At 40.8% G+C, this 21055-nt stretch overlaps 1 protein-coding gene across 4 annotated transcripts in view; it reads left to right on the top strand.

Annotated features, from left to right (window-relative positions):
• Window positions 1–7120: 7120 nt before the first annotated feature.
• CCDC88A (coiled-coil domain containing 88A) overlaps window positions 7121–21055 on the top strand; it is a 346834-nt gene continuing 332899 nt past the window's right edge. For all 4 annotated transcript variants that reach the window (XM_065400915.1, XM_065400912.1, XM_065400913.1 and 1 more), the window contains exons 1-2: window positions 7121–7183; window positions 7282–7382. In XM_065400915.1, the coding sequence (XP_065256987.1) occupies window positions 7121–7183; window positions 7282–7382 (164 nt within the window). The remainder of the gene's footprint in view (window positions 7184–7281; window positions 7383–21055) is intronic.

Genomic DNA, 21055 nt, shown 5'->3' with positions numbered 1-21055 from the left:
GAACAACACATCTCTAAGAACAACAGTTACGAGAAGGTGAGTAACCGTTTCATCTGGAGGCCTGGGCACATCACAATATGGTCATACCTCAGTAGCCCTGCCTCCCACTTCAAGTACTAGTGGCATGGGAGACCCCCTCCACTTCTTCCAGAGAAGCCAGGACAGTGGCACTGGGGGCCATCTCCTGAACAGGAGAGGCAGGGAGAGCAGCAACAGGGGTTTCCTTTGCCCCTCTTCCCCCAAAGGACAGTGGATGTAGCAGAGAGGCCCCTGTGGTGCTTTCTGCATCAGTCAGGGTATATCTGCTTGGGTGGGTGGAGTGGGTCTGAATTCTCCTCCTAACACCCCCACTCCCTGTTGGGGTGGTATTGGCAGGGATTCCCAGACCAGTGGGGTTTGACATTAAAATGATGAATGGGGCTGTTCACACATCTCATAGCTATTGTTTCAGGCTCTCTGCAGACTCAAGCAGACATCACCACATTAATTATGCCCAGGTCACATTTTCGACCTTTTCTTTGCAACTATGAGAGCTAGATTTTTTTTTTAATGAAAGATTAGATTCTGATTAAACTGTATTATCTGAGGAGCTGGGGTCTTTGTTGCAGACTGATCATGTCTATACCTTCATTCTCCCCTCCCAAGAGTCCTCCATACAGTTCTAAGGAGGATGACACAGAGGTGGCTTATACTTGGCTCATTACAGGGAGGGGGCAATTCACATGCAGAGTCTCCACTGTGCATGAAACTTGGGGTCACAATTCAGCCCTGAGTAAAAATAGAAGGATTTGGAATTTTGCGCACAAAGACTGGTAAAGGCAATATGCTACACTCTCCCTAGGGGCTAGCTGAATCAGGGCAGAAATTTACTCTGAAGTGCCAGTCCTGGTTCTAATGAATGTATTCTTTATAAGAGGGCAGACTGGGGTCCCACTGAGATGATGGGTGCCTATGTTTATATAATGCTCTCTCTAGAAGTTTCTTAATATGTGCCTCAAACTCACCAATGTTCTTATGGCTCAGAAATTCTCTTCTATAACGAATGTATTTACACATCAACACTACATTTTAAATAAAAAGAAGGTTAATCCTTAAAGCTGTTCTTTCAGCAATAGTAGGTCACATACTGTATTAAGTACTAACAGATCTGTTTTAGACCATATAAACCTGAAAGAACAGGATTTTTCCTTCCTCTGTCTGCATGTAGATAGATTATTGAATGAACCATTTCATACAAATAAAAAATACTCTTGATAATGTTTGGCTCTGGAATGTTTAAAAGAGTTAAACACTTAATATCAATAATCCTTAAAGATATTTTAAAATATCCAAATGTCTCTATATTTTACAAGTAAAATGATGCTTTAAACATTTTTCTACTTAGTTTAACTGAAAAACAAAACAAAACCCCCCATGAAATTTCCTATTCCATGGAGAAGATGGGAAAATATACTAAATCCTATCCTGTAGGAGACCGGTAGGAACTACTGTAATTGGGGCAGATTTTGAAACTCTGAGTAGAATGGATCTTTGCTGGTAAGTATAATTTTGTTCGGGTTTTTTTTAAGTGATGTCTACGATTTCATCCAAATTAGCAGACCACCCTGCAGGAGGACTTTAGAGTGTTGCTGACAGCCACTTGCCATGTGTGTAGAAAGTTTGCATATGTCCTTAGCTTTTCTTTTCAATTTAAAAATTTTAGAAGGTTGTGGAAGGTTTTTTTAGAACAGAACAGGAGAGGAGTGGGAGGAATGTTAGTTTAAAAAGGAAAAAATAGCATGAAACTGATCCTGCACACTCTTACTTACATAAGTAGCAATCTGCAGAACTGGGCACTTAATTTATGCCCCTTGATAAAAGTTTTTAACAACTGATTTTTGTATAAATTAAACCTAACAAATGATAAAAACTGAAATTGCGAAGATCTCAAAAAGTTAAATTAAATAAATAAAGCCAAGAACAGTTAAATCAAAAAGAGATTGAATTCCAAACCTATGTCTCAGAACTTTCAAAATTCTAACTGCCTGATCCTGTGCCAAGTGAAATCACTGGCAAAACTTCCATTTACTTCAAGAGTGCAGGGTGAAGCCCTTAATACCTGGCCCCACAAATCTATCAAACTTGTACATCCCATGGAGCTGGTACCAACACACAGCCATGAGGTAACATGGTGAAAATAAGGTACGTATGAAGAGGCAGGTTGTTCATTCTACTTAATGTGAATGGAGGGTCCCTGAACTGGTATGGGGGGGCAAGGGGGCGGAGGGGAAGGATTGCAGAAGAATGGTGGAAAAATGTCAGCTCCACAACTCTACCCCTTCCCTAACCAGACAGAAGTCCCTCCCACTGCATGCTACCTAGAACTGGGCTCCATGAATAAGTAGGTATCAAATGAAGAGGAACAGTAGATAAGCTGCTAAATAATTATGAGAGATACAAGTAAGGGGGCTTGTGTGCCTTATAATTATTTTTGCCTTACCTAATGTAACTGTGGATATACTCATCCGTAAAAATGTACACTCCTGGTGTAAATTCTGCTAACTCTTTGACCCACTGATATTGTGTGGCAACAAGTTCCAAAGGCTGTGTTATGTTTTAAAAAAAATCCTTCTAGCAGTTTTAAATGTATTGCCTTTTAATTTCATTAAATGTCCTTTTTAAACTTGTTTTGAGGGTAAATAGGAGCATCTAACTGAACTTGATACTATTTACTATTTTATATACTCCTCACATGTCTCTTCTTCATCTTTTCTCTAAACTAAACAGTTCCTACTGTTTTCTCCTCACATGGAAATATTGCCATATCTGAAATTATTTTAATCAGCTTTCTTTGCACCCTCTCTAATTCTGCTATATAGCTTTGAAATGGGGTGATCAGATTGGAGCACAAATTATTTATACAGAACCATAGGTATAAAACTACAAAGTAAATAAAGTTTTGAGTCTTGTCCAGAAGAATGCCAGAGTATACTTAGGCAAACAGGGAGAAGAGCATCCCACGGACCCTAGACAGAGAAAGTGTAGACATTCCTACATCATATATAGAGATGAACAGCAGTTCCAACCACATTACGTCTGATGTAGCAGGATGTAGAGCAGAAAACAGTTCCTAAAGTAAACCATAGTTAGCATTTCAAGCCATGAAAAGACTTAGAATTGCATTCACTCAATAGGCAGTGAACACAGATTGCCAAATTCCTCAGATATTACTGAAGCCTATTGGCAAAGGTCATGGAGCAATTCTACAGCTTATTTATACAATAACCAGTCGTGTAGCCCCAAATAAAAAGCATTATTGCAATCCATCCTACAGGTTGCAAGACAGGGATTTCAGTGATGTGGTTCTGTGCCATAAAAGAAAAGTCACAACTTCTAAATGTTTCAGAGGTGAACAAAACCCTCTTGAAACTGCTCAAAATTGGATTTCCATATTTCAGTATGTGGTCAAAAAACCTCCACATTTTGTATCTTTAGTCACTGACTTGGGGGCAAACCCTGTTAGTAGATAGATTTGCCATCACACACAATTCCCCATCCCACCACCCATATCTTTCCTATAGAGTGGTTTAGTTTCAACTAACTGTTTTATGTCACGCTTCAATCTTGATGAAGCAATGAAAGAGTGCCAAGACGGAGTGGCCATGATTGGCTGAGACAGAACTACATATCTGGGTACCATCAGTGTATTTGTACCTAACACCATGCTGTCTTATCAGTTATCATATACATACTGAGCAACACTGTCAATAAAACAACCCCCAGTAGTCCTTATTTTTGCAGCCACTTCTGCAATGATAAATGACCAACCCATCAGTAATTAATTCTGAAGCTAATCTGAGGATGTATAACAGAAATCAAGGTAAATTTTCTTGAATTTGCAGTTTCACAATTACTGCAATTATAACAGCTTGGCAATTTTACTGTGTGGTTATTCTAAAAAAAAAAAAAAGATGAAAGTTATACATTACTATTTTCCCATTTTGTTTGTGTTGGTTTTCCCTTGCCTACACCTCCAGACTGTGTAATTAACTATGAATCATTTGTTGAGATGCACCAATTTGCAGTGGACTTCTTAAAGAAATTATAAAATGGATACCATAAATTCAGTGGCCTGACTGCTCGTATACTGAGAGACAATGTGGATGAGGTAATACCTTTTATTGGATCAACTTCTGTTGATGAAAGAGACAAGCTTTCGAGCTTCATAAAGCTCTTCTTTATGTTTGTGTAGCTCAAAAGCTTGTCTCTTTCATCAACAGAAGTTGGTCCAATAAAAGATATTACCTCACCCACCTTGTCTCTCTAATATCCTGGGACCAAAAGGGCTACAACAACACTGCAGACAGTATACTCATCATCTAGAAATGCCCAGAACATGTATAAAGTGAGTGCTCCTGCTGTCAGTGATGTCATACAACACACAGGCTGGAAAAAACCCAAACAAAACATACTTTTAAAACTGTTTAATCAAATGTTCATCTCATAATAATAACAACACAGATGTCAGCACAAAGTATTTTCCAAGAATTGAAGACCAAGTGGTGTTACTAACCTGTAGCTGAGCCTTGGATCAGCAATTCCTCCTAGCCAGTCTTTAATTCCCAGGAAATGCTGTAGTACACAGAGAGCTTACTGGTTAGCTATTCAGGCTTTTACAAAAATGCTTTTGTAGTTGTCTTTAAGGGCCAGTAGTTTATTGGCTGTTATTTCACTCATGTATCACCAGACCTTTACTCTGGTCCAAGACTTCACAACTTTTTTTTTCTGCCTGTTCCCATTTCATGGCAAAACTAATAATGAAACCTCCCTACTCATCTGGTTTTGGGAGGGAAGGAGAGAAAGAAGACCTTGCTTTGTATACATCCACGACTGATTTACAGAGAGATGAAATCTCATCATTGCAAAGCAAAGCTACCCAAATCTACAACTTTTGTTGTGTGTTAATAATTTACCAGTAAATCTCTTTTATTTGAAATCTGATTTAAAGACTATTTTTCCCACAACCAATAATTTATTTTTCTACTCTTTTACACAGTGATCCTCTCTAGTGTAGAAGAGGTCATTAAGGGAGATTTCCTTCCTAATCTTAGAGAATTAGGACAGATACGGCATCCAGACATTCAGGTTAAAAAAAACAATCTGTTTCCCTATTTGGAAGTTTTTCAAACATTTAATTTCAACCATATTAGGGAATTGATTTTTTTAAATGAAAGTGTACACACACACACACACACACACACACACACACACACACACACAGTTGGAGGGCTGGAAAAACAAGAAAAAGTTATCTGGAAAATATGCAGCTAAAATTTCTCTCCTGTCAGGAGAGTGGTTGGATTTAGTCTGAGATTTTGCATACTGCTCTGTCAATACAATACAGTCTGAGTATATTAAGTACATAAAATCCCCTATATTAATATAACGTTTGAGGTGGGAATTGAATGTGCAAGAGTGAGGAGACAGCACAAGGACAATAGCGTGGGTAAACAAATTGCTTGTCATCATTAACAAGATCGTCCTCCTTCCCCTCTTTGTCCCAAGTTCAAGCAGACTGGTTTCGTCTGTCTCAATTTCACCTTAAAAAAAAAAAAAAAAAAAAAAAAGAGGACCTCCTCCCTCAAAAAAAACCCTATGAGCCATGGTTATGAGCGTGGCTCATAACCTCATCCGCAAGGGGTAGAAATGGGAGAATTCAGCGCCTCTCTTTCGCCTCAAGGGGAGTTGGAGAAAATTGACCCCTTCTTTCCCCCACCCCAGAGGGGTTTCACCCCACTCTTCCCTCGCACACCTTTTCCCCACAGAGAGTCAAACTGAATCAGTCTCCTTCTGCCGGGGGATAGGCAGAGGCTGCAGAGCAGTCCACCCCCTGAGGAGCCGGAGGGCAAAGGCACCCTCTGCTCACCCTCGGTCTATTGAAGCTTCTCCGCGCTCCCGAGTCCCGCCCCTCCGTGGACGCGCGTCTCCGCTGCCGCAGCTGCAGTGCGCGAGCTGAAATCGTGTGCGCGGGCGCGAGCCATGCAGCGGTTTCCCCCATCCCCCTCCTCAATTCCACCACCATCCAGAGGCTGGGGCGGAGGGAAGAACAGGCTGGCGGAGGGTTACTCTTCGCTTTTGCAGAGAGGAGTTAGCGATCCATGCGCTCTTGCTTTTCCTTGGAGCAGTGTGTATAGAGAGTGTGATGCGGCTGTGCTGGGGCTGATTGGGGCTTGGTGGCCGTTACTTGGAGAAGGGACGAGTGGCGGTTCCTGCAAAGGAAATTAGTTCTCAGGGACAGCGGGAGGTTGAGGAGCAAAGGAAGCAGGGGGGATTGAGGAGTCTGTTGGGAGGTAGGGGGGCTCAGGAGCAGCGAGGCACCAAGGAGCAAGGGGGGGGGGGGGTGCTGAGGAGTCAGGGGAAGGAGGGAGGCTGCGAGAGCAACGGGCGTGGGGGAGGGCGAGATCACAGGGAGAGGCAGGGTGCGGGTGGGGAGGGGTCTTGTCCCTTCTCTGTCGCAGTTCTGTTGATGGCAGCGGAGGCTAAAAAGGGGAACTGATTAGCAATAGCTTCCCTTCGCTGCTGAGGGGGCTGGTTCCCTATCCCTGGGCTGCCTGTGACACTAGTGGGGGCGGGAGCGCGGTCAGAGGCTGTGCCTCTCGTCGGCACAACCTTTAATCTGAGGTGGGGGCTGCTGAGTGGTATTTGCCCCTCTCTTCCTCCTGTCCTTGCTCTGGGGGGCGATTAGCCTGGAGAGTTTAACTGGGGTTTCCCCTCCTCGCTGAATGAGGAGTTGCTGTGGTAGCCTGGAGGTTTTTTTTTTTTTTTTGTCTGATGTAGACTCCAGCAGCCTTCCTCCTTTCTTTCCTTCCATCCTTCCTTCTTCCCCTTCGCTATGTAGAGCGGGAGAGACCCGTCAATGGGAAGACTGAAATGAATTTAGATGGACTTTCAATTGCTTTTTTTTAAAAAAGAAGAGGATAAATCCCAGTTGCCAATGCACTGTTTTTTATATTGCTTTGGAGAAATGGGGGTCATTTGCTGCTGCTAAATCCTTGGAGCATTTTAGAGAGTTGCTACAAAGAAGGCAAATCTGTATTTTTTGAAGCAAAGGAGCCACATTGATTTTAGCCTTTTTTATAAAATGGAGAATGAGATATTCACACCCCTGTTGGAGCAGTTTATGTCTAGCCCTCTTGTCACCTGGGTAAGAATTAATTTTCACAAATGGCATTTTTTTAAGGGTAAATATCTAGTTGCAGAGATTGAGGTGGAGTTAGTGTCATGGTGATGATTATATTTTAGGTTAAGACATTTGGACCCTTAGCTGGAGGAAATGGGAGCAACCTGGAGGAATATGTGGCTCTACTGGATGGCATATTCTTGAACGAAGTCATGCTCCAAATGTAAGTGCCCATGTATGTGTTTTTTCTTGTCATTGTATATTTTATTTTTTGTCAAGTCTTTTGTTTCTTCAACATGTCATTTGACTTCCAGGCATCACTTTGTAAATATGTCTGATCATAAAATTGTGTTTTGGCTAAAAGTATTCACGTGGTCAGCTATGAGGAGAATCTAACTTATACTATATTTAGTCTAATTTGTTTCCACTGGAATTTTTTTTCTAATATAGAAAACATATTTTTAAAATTTACTATTCAAAATCTGGAACTGTATTGTTAATTATATGATACTGCCACTATAACTTGCAAGTCTGAGACAGTATGACAAAAATGACATAATTGCAAAGTATGTGGTGCAATACCCACAGGATCATGAACTGTAAGATTTAATAGAAATTGTATTTTTTGTAAACATCTGTAAATACAGTTTCATTTTGACATAAATGGTTTAAAATAAGATATAAATTAAATTAAAATTAAATTAAATAAAAGACCAGAATGACTAATAATTTGCCTGTTAATAAGGTTCTAATGTTTGTTTTAGTTCATGTGGCATAGGATTTTTTTGAAATTGTGTGATACACTGTTATATATTGCATGCATGCTAATAGGGACAGACTTGTTTTTGACTTTGTTTCTACAGGATCAGAAACTTTAGTAAGCACTGGTTGTGAATTGTAGTATGGCTACATTTTTATTCATGCTATAGAAGCTAAAATGATCAGTGAAGTGTTTTGTTTATTGCTACAAACCATACACAACACAGTTTTTTCTGTTTGGTATCAGAAACTAATTATTGAAAATTTTGATTGTTTGAAAGGCATGTATAATTATATAAGAGCTACATAAAGTGGTATACATGAACGAATTAGATTAATATATTAGTCACAATTTAGAAAATATGTATGTTGGAGAAAATAAGTGCTCCAATTATTGAAGTTTCAATAAAAACAGAACTGCAATATACATCAGTTTATTAAGAAGTATTGTGATTTCTACCACAATTGTGACTATGGAACATTGCTTACTAGTATATTGCCCAGATAGTGACATCTTTCTGTTAGTCTTTAAGGTGCCACCGGACTCCCTGTTATCTTTCAAACGTACATTTCTGTAGTACTGTACTTCACTAATAAGAAGCAAGATGGTATTGGCGGAAAGAACTTCTCATTTAAAGCAGCCCCTTGCTTTTTTCTCCCCACAATATTTTAAAGTCTTCCTATATAAATTTAACCTATCCTTGGATATGTAGATAGGAATAACTGTACACATAAGTACAGATATACCAGTGTGTAAGCAGCTTGCAATGACAGCTGTTCACCAAGAATATTGCCCAGTGATGTCCAGGCACATTCTTGTACTCTGTTTATACTGTTTTCACTTGTGGTAAAAATATTGTAAAATTACTAATTTTATGTACAGTATTGTAAATATGTATACTGGATGTACTGAGCAACTTTAAAGCCAAGTTTTGGGCCTACTGAAGTCAAGCATCACTTTTGCCATTAACTTCAGTAGAACCAAAACTTAAAATTTATTTTTGTAATATAGATCCTGCAGAGAAATGTGCAAAGTATGGTGAAGTCTTTTTAAAAATGTGTATCTTCTTCTAGAAAGCTTTTATTGTTGCATAAATTTGTAAGTGATTGAAAAGTGCAATGTCTTCTACCGATGAATTTATTGAAACACTGTTTTTACTGCATAATTGAATTTGACATAATCCAAATCAGAAAAGTTAAAGTAATTTGGCAACTACGTGACTGTATATGCTGGCAACAGAACTTTTATTCATTATAAAAATGTTTAATTTTAAATTGGAGGCTGATCACTAACTTTGGTCAAAAACTTAATAGTTTAATCTTGAAAATACCAGGAATGAAATTCTGAGAACTTTCTCAAGTCTTTGGAATTTTATCGGAGAAAATATCCTGGTAAAAATATGTTGGTAGTCTTCCTCCAAACTATTAAAAATAATACAAACTCAACAGGTACAGTTGTCATGAGGATCTATGCCCAAGCTCCAGGTCCTGGTGGTTTTTTTTGTCTTGTCTTTGTGTGTAAATCTTGGGCCACATCCTGAAGAATGTCATCCACTTAGAAAAGTGGTCATTGTGTGTATAGATAAAATGCAAAAATATACAAAATCCATTAAAGATAATTTTGAAAAAAAGATTTGATAGTCTTGCCAATAAAATGTGCATCACATTAGAAATAGAGATGAGGGAGTTGGTGGTGTCAAATATTACTATATTTGTAAAAATAATTTCATTTATAACCTTCTGTTTTCATGTTTGTAACTTTTTTCCATAATATTAATCTTTTGGGTTGAAATTTGCTGTGCTTGCTCTCTGTCCAAACTTGGAGTTTCTTGGAAGTTTGAGCAAAATCTCTCCAACTGCTCTTTTAAAAAATTTATATTTGGCAAGGGTGAAAAAAATGTTGCCTGTTTGCGGCTTGACTGTATTCCAACTGAAAGGCTCATTTTTAGCCTTTGTGTTGACTTTTAGGGCCCAATCCAACTCCCGCTGACAACCAGACACTCTTGTCTGTATGTAGGTAAAGTATGGCAAAAATGTCAGTTTTGGAATTTTGCAATTTTTCATCGAAGGCTTACTTTTCTTCGTTTGAAAAGGATATGGGTGTTTGAAAAACTGTATGCTGAGCATACATTGTAGATAATCCATACATGTTCTTTTCACTATAGCAAGAATTACACTTGTAATGTTGAATCTCCACCCATCTTCCCAAACACCTACTGAAACAAACAAACAAACAACTCAAGAAACCAAGCTATGCCTCCAGCAGAAATGTTACCTCAAAAATGGAGGAGAGCCAAAGGCTCCAAGAAGTCCACTGGGCACTTTGCTGTTGCTACTGATTTTACCTGGAAAGTGCTCAGATATTACAGCAACGGGCAGCAGTTTAAACCCCTTACAGAGTTATGCACTTAAAGATAGATACAGTTTTAAAATGAACCTTAACATTTATTGGTATTATTATCTATACTCTTCCTTTAAAACTTTGGTTACCATGTACAAGAGAAGTGTGACAGAAAAACTAGTACTAATGCATTTTGAGACACTCTAGCTTTTGAAAAGTTTTCTAAAAATCATAATGTGATAATTGTCTAGATATCTCGTGATAGGGTTAGAAACAAAAATTCTTTACGCTTCCATACTTTTGTACTCCAATGGAGAGCATGAACTGTTGTTCCAGCAAGAATCATTAGGAGTGATAGTTGCGTTAGATGTGAGAAGTGCTACCAGAAGTAGGTGTCTAATACATTAAGGTGCATCAGCTTCTTAACATTCTACACTAGTGTGCTTCAAGTATCGGATGCTGTTAATGTTAGTATTTTAGTGCCGGAGTACAGCTAGCAATATGTATTGGCTGAAACCTTTTTATAGGATGACATTACGTGTTTCTGCTGTCAGTATTGGAGGTGGGTGTGAGTGTGTGCGTGTGTTGGTTAATATGTGAGTAGAGAAACCATCACAGTAAGCAGTTTACATAGGTTCAGAACATGAACAATTGGACACTGTTTCAACTGTTGAAGCCCTGCTGCTTTTCTGCTTTGGTACAAATTTCATTTTTGCAAAATGTTTTAAAACAAATGGTTGAAAATATGAATATTACATCAATTAGTAAGTTATAATTCTCAACAATATTTTTACAGTGATTATTTTAGAGGATAAAGTGTTTTTTTTCACTCTGCTTTTTCTATTGGCTGACTGCACTCAGGGGTCCCTCAACTCCCATGATATTGTGCAGGCGGCCTACTCAACAACCTCCTCCCCATTTCCGTGCCATGCGTGCAGAACATGCACTGTAATCCAACTAACTCCTCCTTGTGAAGAAAGCTGGAGGCAAGAGGCAGCTGCAGGCAAGTCCTGCCAGGGTAGGGAGATGGAAAACAAAATGTTAGGTGAATTTAGAAGCAGAATGCTGAATTCTGTAGCACCTTGGAAAAATGTCAAATTTTGCAGCTGCAGAGTCCATGCCCTCTTCCCTCAATTGAGATGAATGGGGCAGGTTCACACCTCTCAGACCTATTGTTACAGACACAGGCAAGTGTCATTGTTTGTTTTATACTTGTCCGCATTTTTAACTCTTTGCTGTCAGAAGTGCTAGAATTTTTTAAAATGAAATTTAAGATTGTGGAGCGCAATTGTGCAACGAGGAGGAAGTTCCACAACAAATTCCATTGCTGCCGTGTACACAGGGCCCTAAATATTATTGTTGGAGAAGGATCCTGTCAATAAGAAATGGGATTTTATAAATGCCTAATGATTTATCTAAAGTAGGGCTTCCGTCTTACACATGTTAGCAAGTCCATAGGAGGTGTATGGTGGTAGGATCTGTACTTGTGTGATATATTGGGGTAGTGGATGGATGAAAGGAATAGAGAACATGGAGCGACATATCCACATGGAAATTTTTCAACAGTTGGTCTTTCCCTGTCCTTCTTTTTCTCCCCTAGGTCCCCTTCGCATGCATACGCACACACCTCTATATGTCCTCCCCCAGTTCCATGCCCCCTTTCCTTTGTCCCTATTCCATGTCCTCTCTGTGGCACCCCATCACCTCTCTATTTTGGCGGTTCAGTAAACTGTCCTTCATTCCCCCTCATACTTCCTTACTATCCTGGTCCTCTCCTCCTGCCTACCACCTCTGCTCTAAGATATTTCTGAGACTGGGGAGCACAACTCCATGACACCTGTGAATATGTATCTTCATTTTCCTGCCCCCATCTCCAGGCATTTGCCTTCATATCTTTCCTGGGACTCCTGCTCCACCAAATTTCCTTTTGGCCTCCTACTTCCCCATCTCTGGTTCAGTCTAGCAGCTGGAGCCAGGAGGTCTGTGTTTGTTTATAGTGTTTATAGTGTTGCCCCTTATACATTTTTTATAGAGGCCCTCTTTATATATTAAATGCCCTATCCAAAAATACTAAAAGGCACTTCTCAGCAAAGCCAACAAAACTAAACAAATCTGGAGTTTCTAGGCCAATCCATTTTGGAGATATGTTGAAGCAAAAAAGTATAAGAATAAGTTTCAAAAAAGTAAACTTCAGTTAAATTTTCAAAATATGGTAATTTAGAACTGTTTGACAATTTTCCAGTAAAAAATTGGCCTCAGATGAGATGTGTGCAGAACTTAAGGAAGACTGAGGAATTTTGTGTGGTAGTTGAGGAAAGTTTTAAAAGTTGGATTTAAAATAGGGTGCTATCTTCATTCCTAACTTGAGAAGCAACTACTGGCATAACACAGTTGATGTCTGGCAATGAAATTATAGTTTGTTCAGAAACAGTAGTCACAACTGGCTCATAAATACTTCTTCATGCATAAAACCCACAAACTTAATGTTCTAATAACTTCCTTTGGTGTACACAGTGTTGAGAGCAAAGTCGAGTGGAAGTGAAACCCTCCTCTGATTCAGAGGGTTACCTAAGGGGGAGAACTGACATTTTATTGATATAAATAAGGCCAGATCTACATTGCGAAATTTTGCTGCTGTCTGTCAGGGGTGTGAAGAATTACGAGATTGGATTGACTGTGCAGGCAAAAGTTTGTAGTGTAGGTGGAGTTATACTGGCAAAACTGTGCTTTTGCCAGGGTAGTTTATTTTGCTTCGGGGTAGGGGTGGGGACTGGAATGGAATAAGGTATACTTGCAAAATGGCAGTTTTGCAAACAAACTCTACACTAAGATCGCTTTGCTGGGATAGTATAGTGGTATAGCTGTACCAGCAAAGTGCTCCTATTGTAGATCTAGCATAAGTATCAGAAGTCAATTTCCCAGAGTAATTGTAGCTTGCTAGCTTTGTCCTTATCACCAATTTATACCACAGATGGGAGGGGATTTAGTTACCAAAACTTGATTGAAAATTAGTTAAAAAAAAAAAAAAAAAAAAGACTTGCCATCTTAGTATGTGTCTGTATGCACACTTAGTTTGTGGCAAGCTGGAGTGTAAATCTATGGTGTACTAAGTCTTCCTCTACACTCTAGAGCTGAGGATGTGAGTGAAAGCTTGAGCAGATGTATTCACACTATCTCACATCGAGCTAAAAATAGTAGTGTAACAGCAGTAGCATGGACTGTGGTGAACAGTGGCATGGGATAACCACCCTGAGTATGTTTCCGTGGGTTCTAAGCGGGTTTGTACTTGAGGCGGCTAGCCAGTGCCACGGCAGCCACACCGCTGTTTTTAATGTGCTAGGTTGATGAGAGCTAGTGTGAGTGTGGGTACTCGAGTTGGTCATCACACCCCAAGTTCCAAGTATAGATGTAGCCATAGTATCAGTGTAGCCATAGGATACTGCTGCTGCACTAGAAGTTCCCTAGTGTGCTTTAATCAACTTGTGTTTTAAAGTAGGGTAGATTGTAACAGCCTGTGAAGTGTGTATTTTATCTCAGTTTTACTGCTAGAAAGAAAAACTGAGTAAGAGTGCAGAAATATATTGTCCCAGGTCACACAGCTTGTGCTTTAGTTGAGGTGGGGATGCTTTGTTTTTATTTTTTTCTGCTATAATCCAGTTAATTGATACTTAATTGGGTTGGTAGCCAAATAACAGATATAATTCCCCATTTTGAAATTAAAAGATTTGTTTCTATATTTTTTCTCTGTTTCTCACTCCCAATTTGGGATTATGTTTGAGCTTCTTCCTTTTCTTTACATGTCCTCTGCTCCTGTTCTGTTTGTGGGTTTTCTCTTTCTATCTGTTCTCTTCCTCTTCCAGATTAGCTCCCCCTTCATTGCTTCTCTGGTTTCTTCTTACTGAACAGTTTACCTCCCCCCCCCCCAAAAACCCCCTCAAACAACAAACAAAACAAACACAACTTACTGGGGAAAGAGGCATTTTTCAAGATATGTTATCCCTGGAGCACATGACCTAGATGGCCAAAGAGATTAATCTGGACAGTACTGTGACTTCTGCTAATTAAGACTCCTCACTCTTCTCCCTTGAGTTGCTGAAGGTTGGTAAGGAGAGGCATGGCATGAACTCAAGCAGGACTCCTGGGTTACCATTGCTCAGCACTGTTGAGGGAAAGCTCTGAAACTGTTTTTCCATTACTGTATTAGGCCAACAATTAGTCAAAGCATTGAGTGGAGGCAGATTTCAGAGTAGCAGCCGTGTTAGTCTGTATCTGCAAAAAGAACAGGAGTACTTGTGGCACCTTAGAGACTAACAAATTTATTTGAGCATAAGCTTTTGTGGACTACAGCCCACTTCATCAGATGCATAGAATGGAACATATAGTAAGGAGATATATATACACACATACAGAGAACTCCCACCTTTTCATGTTCTCTGTATGTGTATATATATCTCTTTACTATATGTTCCATTCTATGCATCTGATGAAGTGGGCTGTAGCCCACAAAAGCTTATGCTCAAATAAATTTGTTAGTCTCTAAGGTGCCACAAGTACTCCTGTTCTTCCTCGAGCGGAGGCAGTGTCAAAGGCTACTGCTTAGCCCAGACCCTACTGATCCAGTTTCCCTCATGAGATTTCCCCCCTTTCATGTAAATGCTAGACTTTAGGGGGAGAATTTGGAAAGGGGGGTCTTTTAAAAGCTGTATGATGATTCAGTAAATTTAAAACTGTAAATATGCTATATTTTTGGAATGGGGGAGCAGCAGAAACAAGTTGATAAATAATTCATATTTATTGAGTGTATACTGTTGAATATGCACAAAAATATATCTTAGGGGACCTAGTTATTAGGATTCTGTTTACAATTACATTTTTATTACTGTTTCTTTGGTGTAAGACACTTTGGGCTATGACCTTTCTAAAATTTGGTTCTGTGTTTCTTATCATTCTTATCACTATTTACATTATGTGTAAAAATTCTAAAATAAATCCCACTGGGAGCTATAGGGAGACCTTTGCTGCTCCAGTTTTTCTTTTTTCTTTTAAACAAGGCCTGTAGCGGGGTGGTCACCCGCTCCTGCCTTAAAAGGGCTTAAAACAGCCCTGGGAGTGGGCTGTGGCAGGGGAAAGCCTAGGCTGATTGGAAAGCAGCCACAGCTGTGGCTGGCTTAATGGGGGCCCAGCTGGCCCTTATGAGAGGGCTGGGGCCAGAAGCCAGAGACAGACTCTCTCTAGCTTTGCGAGGGAGGGACCTGGCTGCAGGGAGCTGAGAGAAGGTACCTGGAATGGAGCAGGGCTGGGGGAGCTCCGGCCTGGAAACCCCCCAGGCTTTGGCCTAGTGGAAGGCCAATTAGATACCTGGGTTGCAGGGGGTAGGCAAAGGCAGCAGGTCCAAACGCCCCTTGCCTAAGATGAGTGGTTTTTATACTGCAGTCTGCCCCAGTGAGCGGGGGCTAGATGGTGACTGGCAGTAGGCCATGACTGAGGCAAGGTGGGGATAGAGGGTTGGGGGTTCCCCTGGGTGGGGAGACCCTGAGACTGTGGGGGTATTGCCAGGGGGCAGCACTCCAAAGACAAGGGGCACCGGGTCCTGGGAGGGACACGGGAGCCAGCGGCAGCAGGACACTGGCCTGCAGAGGGCGCTCCGGAGGCTGGAAACGCTAATTCCCTGAGACGACCAGCAGGAGGTGCCGCAGCGGTGAGTCACGCACCACGACAAGGCCCTTCAGGAAAAAATGTATGAAGTAATTTTGTGGTGGCTTTGGAAGATTGTGGCTGTATATTTATGATACCGTGTGTACCAAAACAGTACAGAAATATTTAACGTAGGCTAAAACGTGACCAGTTAACATGGCTTAAAATCTTAGTCTGTGTATTAACAAGCATTACGAAGGCTTTTCATTCATTATTAAGGTAACTTTATTGAGCTAACAAGTGAAAAAAACCACCTCTTTTGCATGTCAAGACAGGGTCTTCAGTATGTGCTTAATTCTATCCATGTGAGTAGTTCCATTTTACCAGGATCAGGCCCTTAATGTTCTGCTCTAAATATGTCTAAATTGAAGGGCTGTCGATTAATTGCAGTTAACTCACGTGATTAACTCAAAAAAATTAGTCACATTGTTAAACAATAGAATACCAATTGAAATTTATTAAATATTTGTGGATGTTTTTCTTCATTTTCAAATGTATTGATTTCAATTACAACACAGAATACAAATTGTACAGTGCGCTCTTTATATTATTATTTTTGGTTACAAATATTTGCATTGTAAAAATAAGAGAAATAGTATTTTTTAATTCACTTCATACAAGTACTGTAGTGCAATCTCTTTATGGTGAAAGTGTAACTTACAAATGTAGATTTTGTTGTTGCATAACTGCACTCAAAAACAAAACAGTGTAAAACTTCAGAGCCTACAAGTCAACTCAGTCCTACTGCTGCCCGCTTCTTGTTTACAATGTTACCTGAAAGTGAGAACAGGCATTCACGTGGCACTTTTGTAGCCGGTGTTGCAAGGTATTTACTTGCCAGATATGCTAAACATTTGTATGCCCCTTCATGCTTCGGCCACCATTCCAGAGGACATGCTTCCATGCTCATGATGCTCATTAAAGTGATGTGTTAATTACAATTCTCTCAGTCACAAATTTATGTCTCCTGCTCTGTTTTACCCGCATTGTGCCATATATTTCATGTTATAGCAGTCTCAGATGATGACCCAGCACATGTTCATTTTAAGAATACTTTCACTGCAGATTTGATAAAATGCAAGGAAGGCACCATTATGAGATTTCTAAAAATATCTACAGCACTCAATCCCAGGTTTAAGAATCTGAAGTGCCATCCAAAATCTGAGAGGGACAAGGTGTGGAGCATGCTTTCAGAAGTCTTAAAAGAGCAACACTCTGATGCGGAAACTACAGAACCCGAACCACCAAAAAAAAAAAAAAAAAAAAAAATCAACCTTCTGCTGGTGGCCTCTGACTCAGATGATGTAAATGAACATGCGTCGGTCCACTCTGCTTTGGATCGTTATCAAGCAGAACCCATCATCATCATGAACGCCTGTCCTCTGGAATGGTGATTAAAGCACGAAGGGACATGTGAATCTTTAGTGCATTTGGCACGTAAATATCTTGTGACGCCGGCTACAACAGTGCCATGCGAATGCCTGTTCTCACTTTCAGGTAAAATTGTATACAAGAAGCGGGCAGCATTATCTCCTGCAAATTGTAACCAAACTTCTTTGTCTGAGTGATTGACTGAAGTAGGACTTAGTGGACTTGTAGGCTCTGAAGTTGTACATTGTTTTATTTTTGAATGCAGTTTCTTTTGTACATAATTCTACATTTGTAAGTTCAACCTTCATGATCGAGATTGCCCTACAGTACTTGTATTAGGTGAATTGAAAAATACTATTTCTTTTGTTTTTTACAGAGCAAATATTTGTGATCAAACATAAATATAAAGTGAGCACTGTACACTTTGTATTCTGTGTTGTAATTGAAATCAATATATTTGAAGATGTGGAAAACATCCAAAAATATTTAAATAAATGGTATTCTATTGTTTAACAGCGCGATTAATTTCTTTAATTGCTTGACAGCCATTCTAAATTGGTTGGGAATTTACCTCTTAAGCATATGTTGTAAGCATTTGCAGGTTTGGATCTTAACTTTATGCCTGTGAGTAGTCCCATTCACTTAAATTGAACTGTTCAAGTGTGTAAAGTTAAACACATAAAATACATGTTGGCAGATGGGGGCTGAAGTCCCCATGTTGATTTCCAGTGATCCTCTTTGCACCAATACAATTTTTTCCCCAAAACCCCCTATTTCTGATTTTCAGTGGAAATTCTATAATGTGAACCAAAGTGAAAAGTTCTCATCTTGGTCTTTGGAACAAGTTTTATGAAAGGTTCTGATCCTGTCAACTTGGAGTTAAAAAAATAATTGATCTGGAGGAAGATAGTGTAGAAAATACTCTGCAAATCTCTGCAGGTTTTTTTTTTTTTTTTTTTTTTTTTTTTTTTTGACTGGAGGAATTGAAATTCCAAATTCTGATTTGTGTGGTAGAATATAGTAGAACAAAATACTTTGCTCTTTTTGATAGGTTATAAATGTAAAAACTGATTAATATAATACAGGATGCATATATTGGTTAATCTTTTCCCAAGTAAAATTAAAGGTAGTTTTGCCATTGACTTCAGGGGAGCCAGGATTTCGCTCATGATGATTTTATCTGGACCCAGTATTAGAAAGTTAGTTGATCTGAGACCTACCTTCCCTACAACTTATATTTTCTAGTTTTTTAAAATCTATTTACAAAAGATGCATTACATTTTCGCACAGCATAGTCATTGGAGGGTGCCACAGAATATGCACACTCCGTCCCTCTGTTGGGGCAGGGTTGTGATACCACCGCCGTTACCATCTCCCCGACAGTCTTTAGGCAGAAAGCGGTGTGGCCCAGAGGCCAGAGACGGTATAGCATCCCTTGGGGTCAGGACAGCGCGGCTTAGTGGCCAATCAATCAGTGGCCCTTGTACTCAGAGCAGCGCAGCCTAGCAGCCAGAGCCAGTATAACTGCCCTCAGTTGCAGGGCAGTATGGCTTAGTGGCCAGTGTCCATATAACAGCCTCTGGGTACAGGGCAGTGCAACCCAATGGCTAGAGTCAATATAGCAGCCCCTAAATGCAGGGCAGTGTGGCCCAATGGCCGCTACCCAGGGGTGGGAGGAAGGGGCTGCCACCAGGGGGATGGCGGCCCAGGTAGGGAGGCCCAGGCCCACCCGACTCCACCGGGCCTCGACCCAGGGCCCTGACAGTGGTGGAGTGGTCCGCCACTAGGTCAGCATGGAATTCCACTAAAACACGCTCACCTCACTCGGGTGGGAGATACCACTTGCTCACTCTCCCTGGGTCACTTCCTACCGCGCTTCCAGAAGCTGTAATCCATTGAGCATTGGCGTTTCCGGGCTCCTCAGCGTGGGTGATTCCCTGTGGCTCCGTCGGCCGCAGACCTCCCGTCCATCTCTCAGAGTACCCGGTTCCTGCAGGCAAAGGCTGGGATGGCTCTTCAGCTGGAGCCTCTGCCAAAGGTCCTTACCCTCCGGTGGTCAGCCTAGAATGAGCTGGGCTGCTCCCTTTTATAGTGAGGTAGTAGTTGGATCAAGCCCAGCATGGTCTGAGGGGTGGGACTTCCGCCGCCCATAGTGTGGGATTAATTCTCTCTTGTCTAGTGCGGGGTATGCACACCCCGTCACACGCACCCTGCCCTTAAGAGGGATCCTGGCGAGTGGTCCGTCTCCCTTTCCTCCTCTCCCAGCCTGGAGAAGAAGTCCGCATTGACTTACCTGTGTGAGCCTTACCTGGCCGATGACAGACGCGGAAATCATATGGTTGGAGGGAGAGGTACCAACGCATAATCCTGGGATTGGTGTCCTTCATGCTGTGCAGCTATTGGAGGGGTGCGTGACTGGTAATCAGTGTGAAGGAGCTGCCGAGCAGATAGTAGCGTAGGGCATTGATAGCTCACTTTACTGCCAAGGCCTCCATTTCGATCGTCAAATAATGTGTTTCCTTGGGGAACAGCTTACGGTTTAGATATAAAATGGTGCGTTCTTCCCCATTGATTTCCTGTGATAGGATGGCTCCTAATCCCACTTCCGAGGCATCTGTTTGCAATATGAAGTCCTTTTAGAAGTCTGGGTGTACGAGGACTGGTTCCTGCGCTAGCTGTTTCTTCAGGGTCTGGAATGCTTCCTCACGCCACTGGACCACCACATCTGCCGGGGTTGAGAACTTTTGGTTAGGTCAGAGAGGGGAGCTGCTATTGTTGCAAAGCCCGGTACAAAACGCCGATAGTATCTGGCCAATCCCAGGAATTGGCGCACTTGCTTTTTCATTGTCAGCGTATCGGCTAAAGCTTGCACTTTATCAATCAGATGCCATAACTTGCCTCCTCCCACTATATACCCCAGGTATGGTCACCTCTTCCTGCTTGAGACGGCATTTCGCGGGGTTGGCTGTGAGGCCTGCCTCCTGAAGGGCCTTGAAAACACTGGTTAGATGTCGAAGGTGCTGCTATAAATCACGATGTCCTCTATATATGCTGCCGTGTATCGGTAGTGAGGCTGCAGTACTCTGTTCATCAACCGCTGCCCCATGTATTCCAAAAAGCATAGTTGTGAACTGGAAGAGGCCGTATGGTGTGGGAAAAGCTGTCTTTGCCCTGGAGTTTGGCGTCAGGGGTATCTGCCAATACCCCTTTGTTAGATCTAGTATTGACAAATATTTGGATCTGCGGAGATATAGGAAGAAGGGGACACACATCAGGGCCCAAATGGGGCTCTGGGTGATCACTACTTCCCACCAACCTCATTACATCTGTGTTGGGTAAGTGGTGTCCATATAAAGAAATTAAAACTACTGATTATTCCTCAAGACAGGCTTTTAATGACTTACAGCTATAAATGCAACACAGACAGAATAGGAAAAGAAAAATTAAAGACCAGCATTGAATAAGGATTAATATAAATTGTAAACAAACACAAGTACAGGTAATATTATGCATTAGCTACTTATTACTATAAAAGCATATCCTTAACTGGCAAGTTTTACTGATGACAGGCACGAGTACATGCAAAGCTATTATTATTTAACTATTAACCGTACAAATTCTATTCCTACCCTTAATAATTACAAGTACAAACAAGATACTATCAATTGATTAACAACTTTCTACTATTCCTAAACAACTTAACACTAGTATAAAACTTTTACTACTATTTC

Source organism: Emys orbicularis, chromosome 3 (assembly GCF_028017835.1).
Source record: "Emys orbicularis isolate rEmyOrb1 chromosome 3, rEmyOrb1.hap1, whole genome shotgun sequence".
Classification (NCBI taxonomy): Eukaryota; Metazoa; Chordata; order Testudines; family Emydidae; genus Emys; species Emys orbicularis.
Note: the sequence above shows the minus strand (reverse complement) of the source record. Positions and strands in the feature narration are given on the sequence as shown.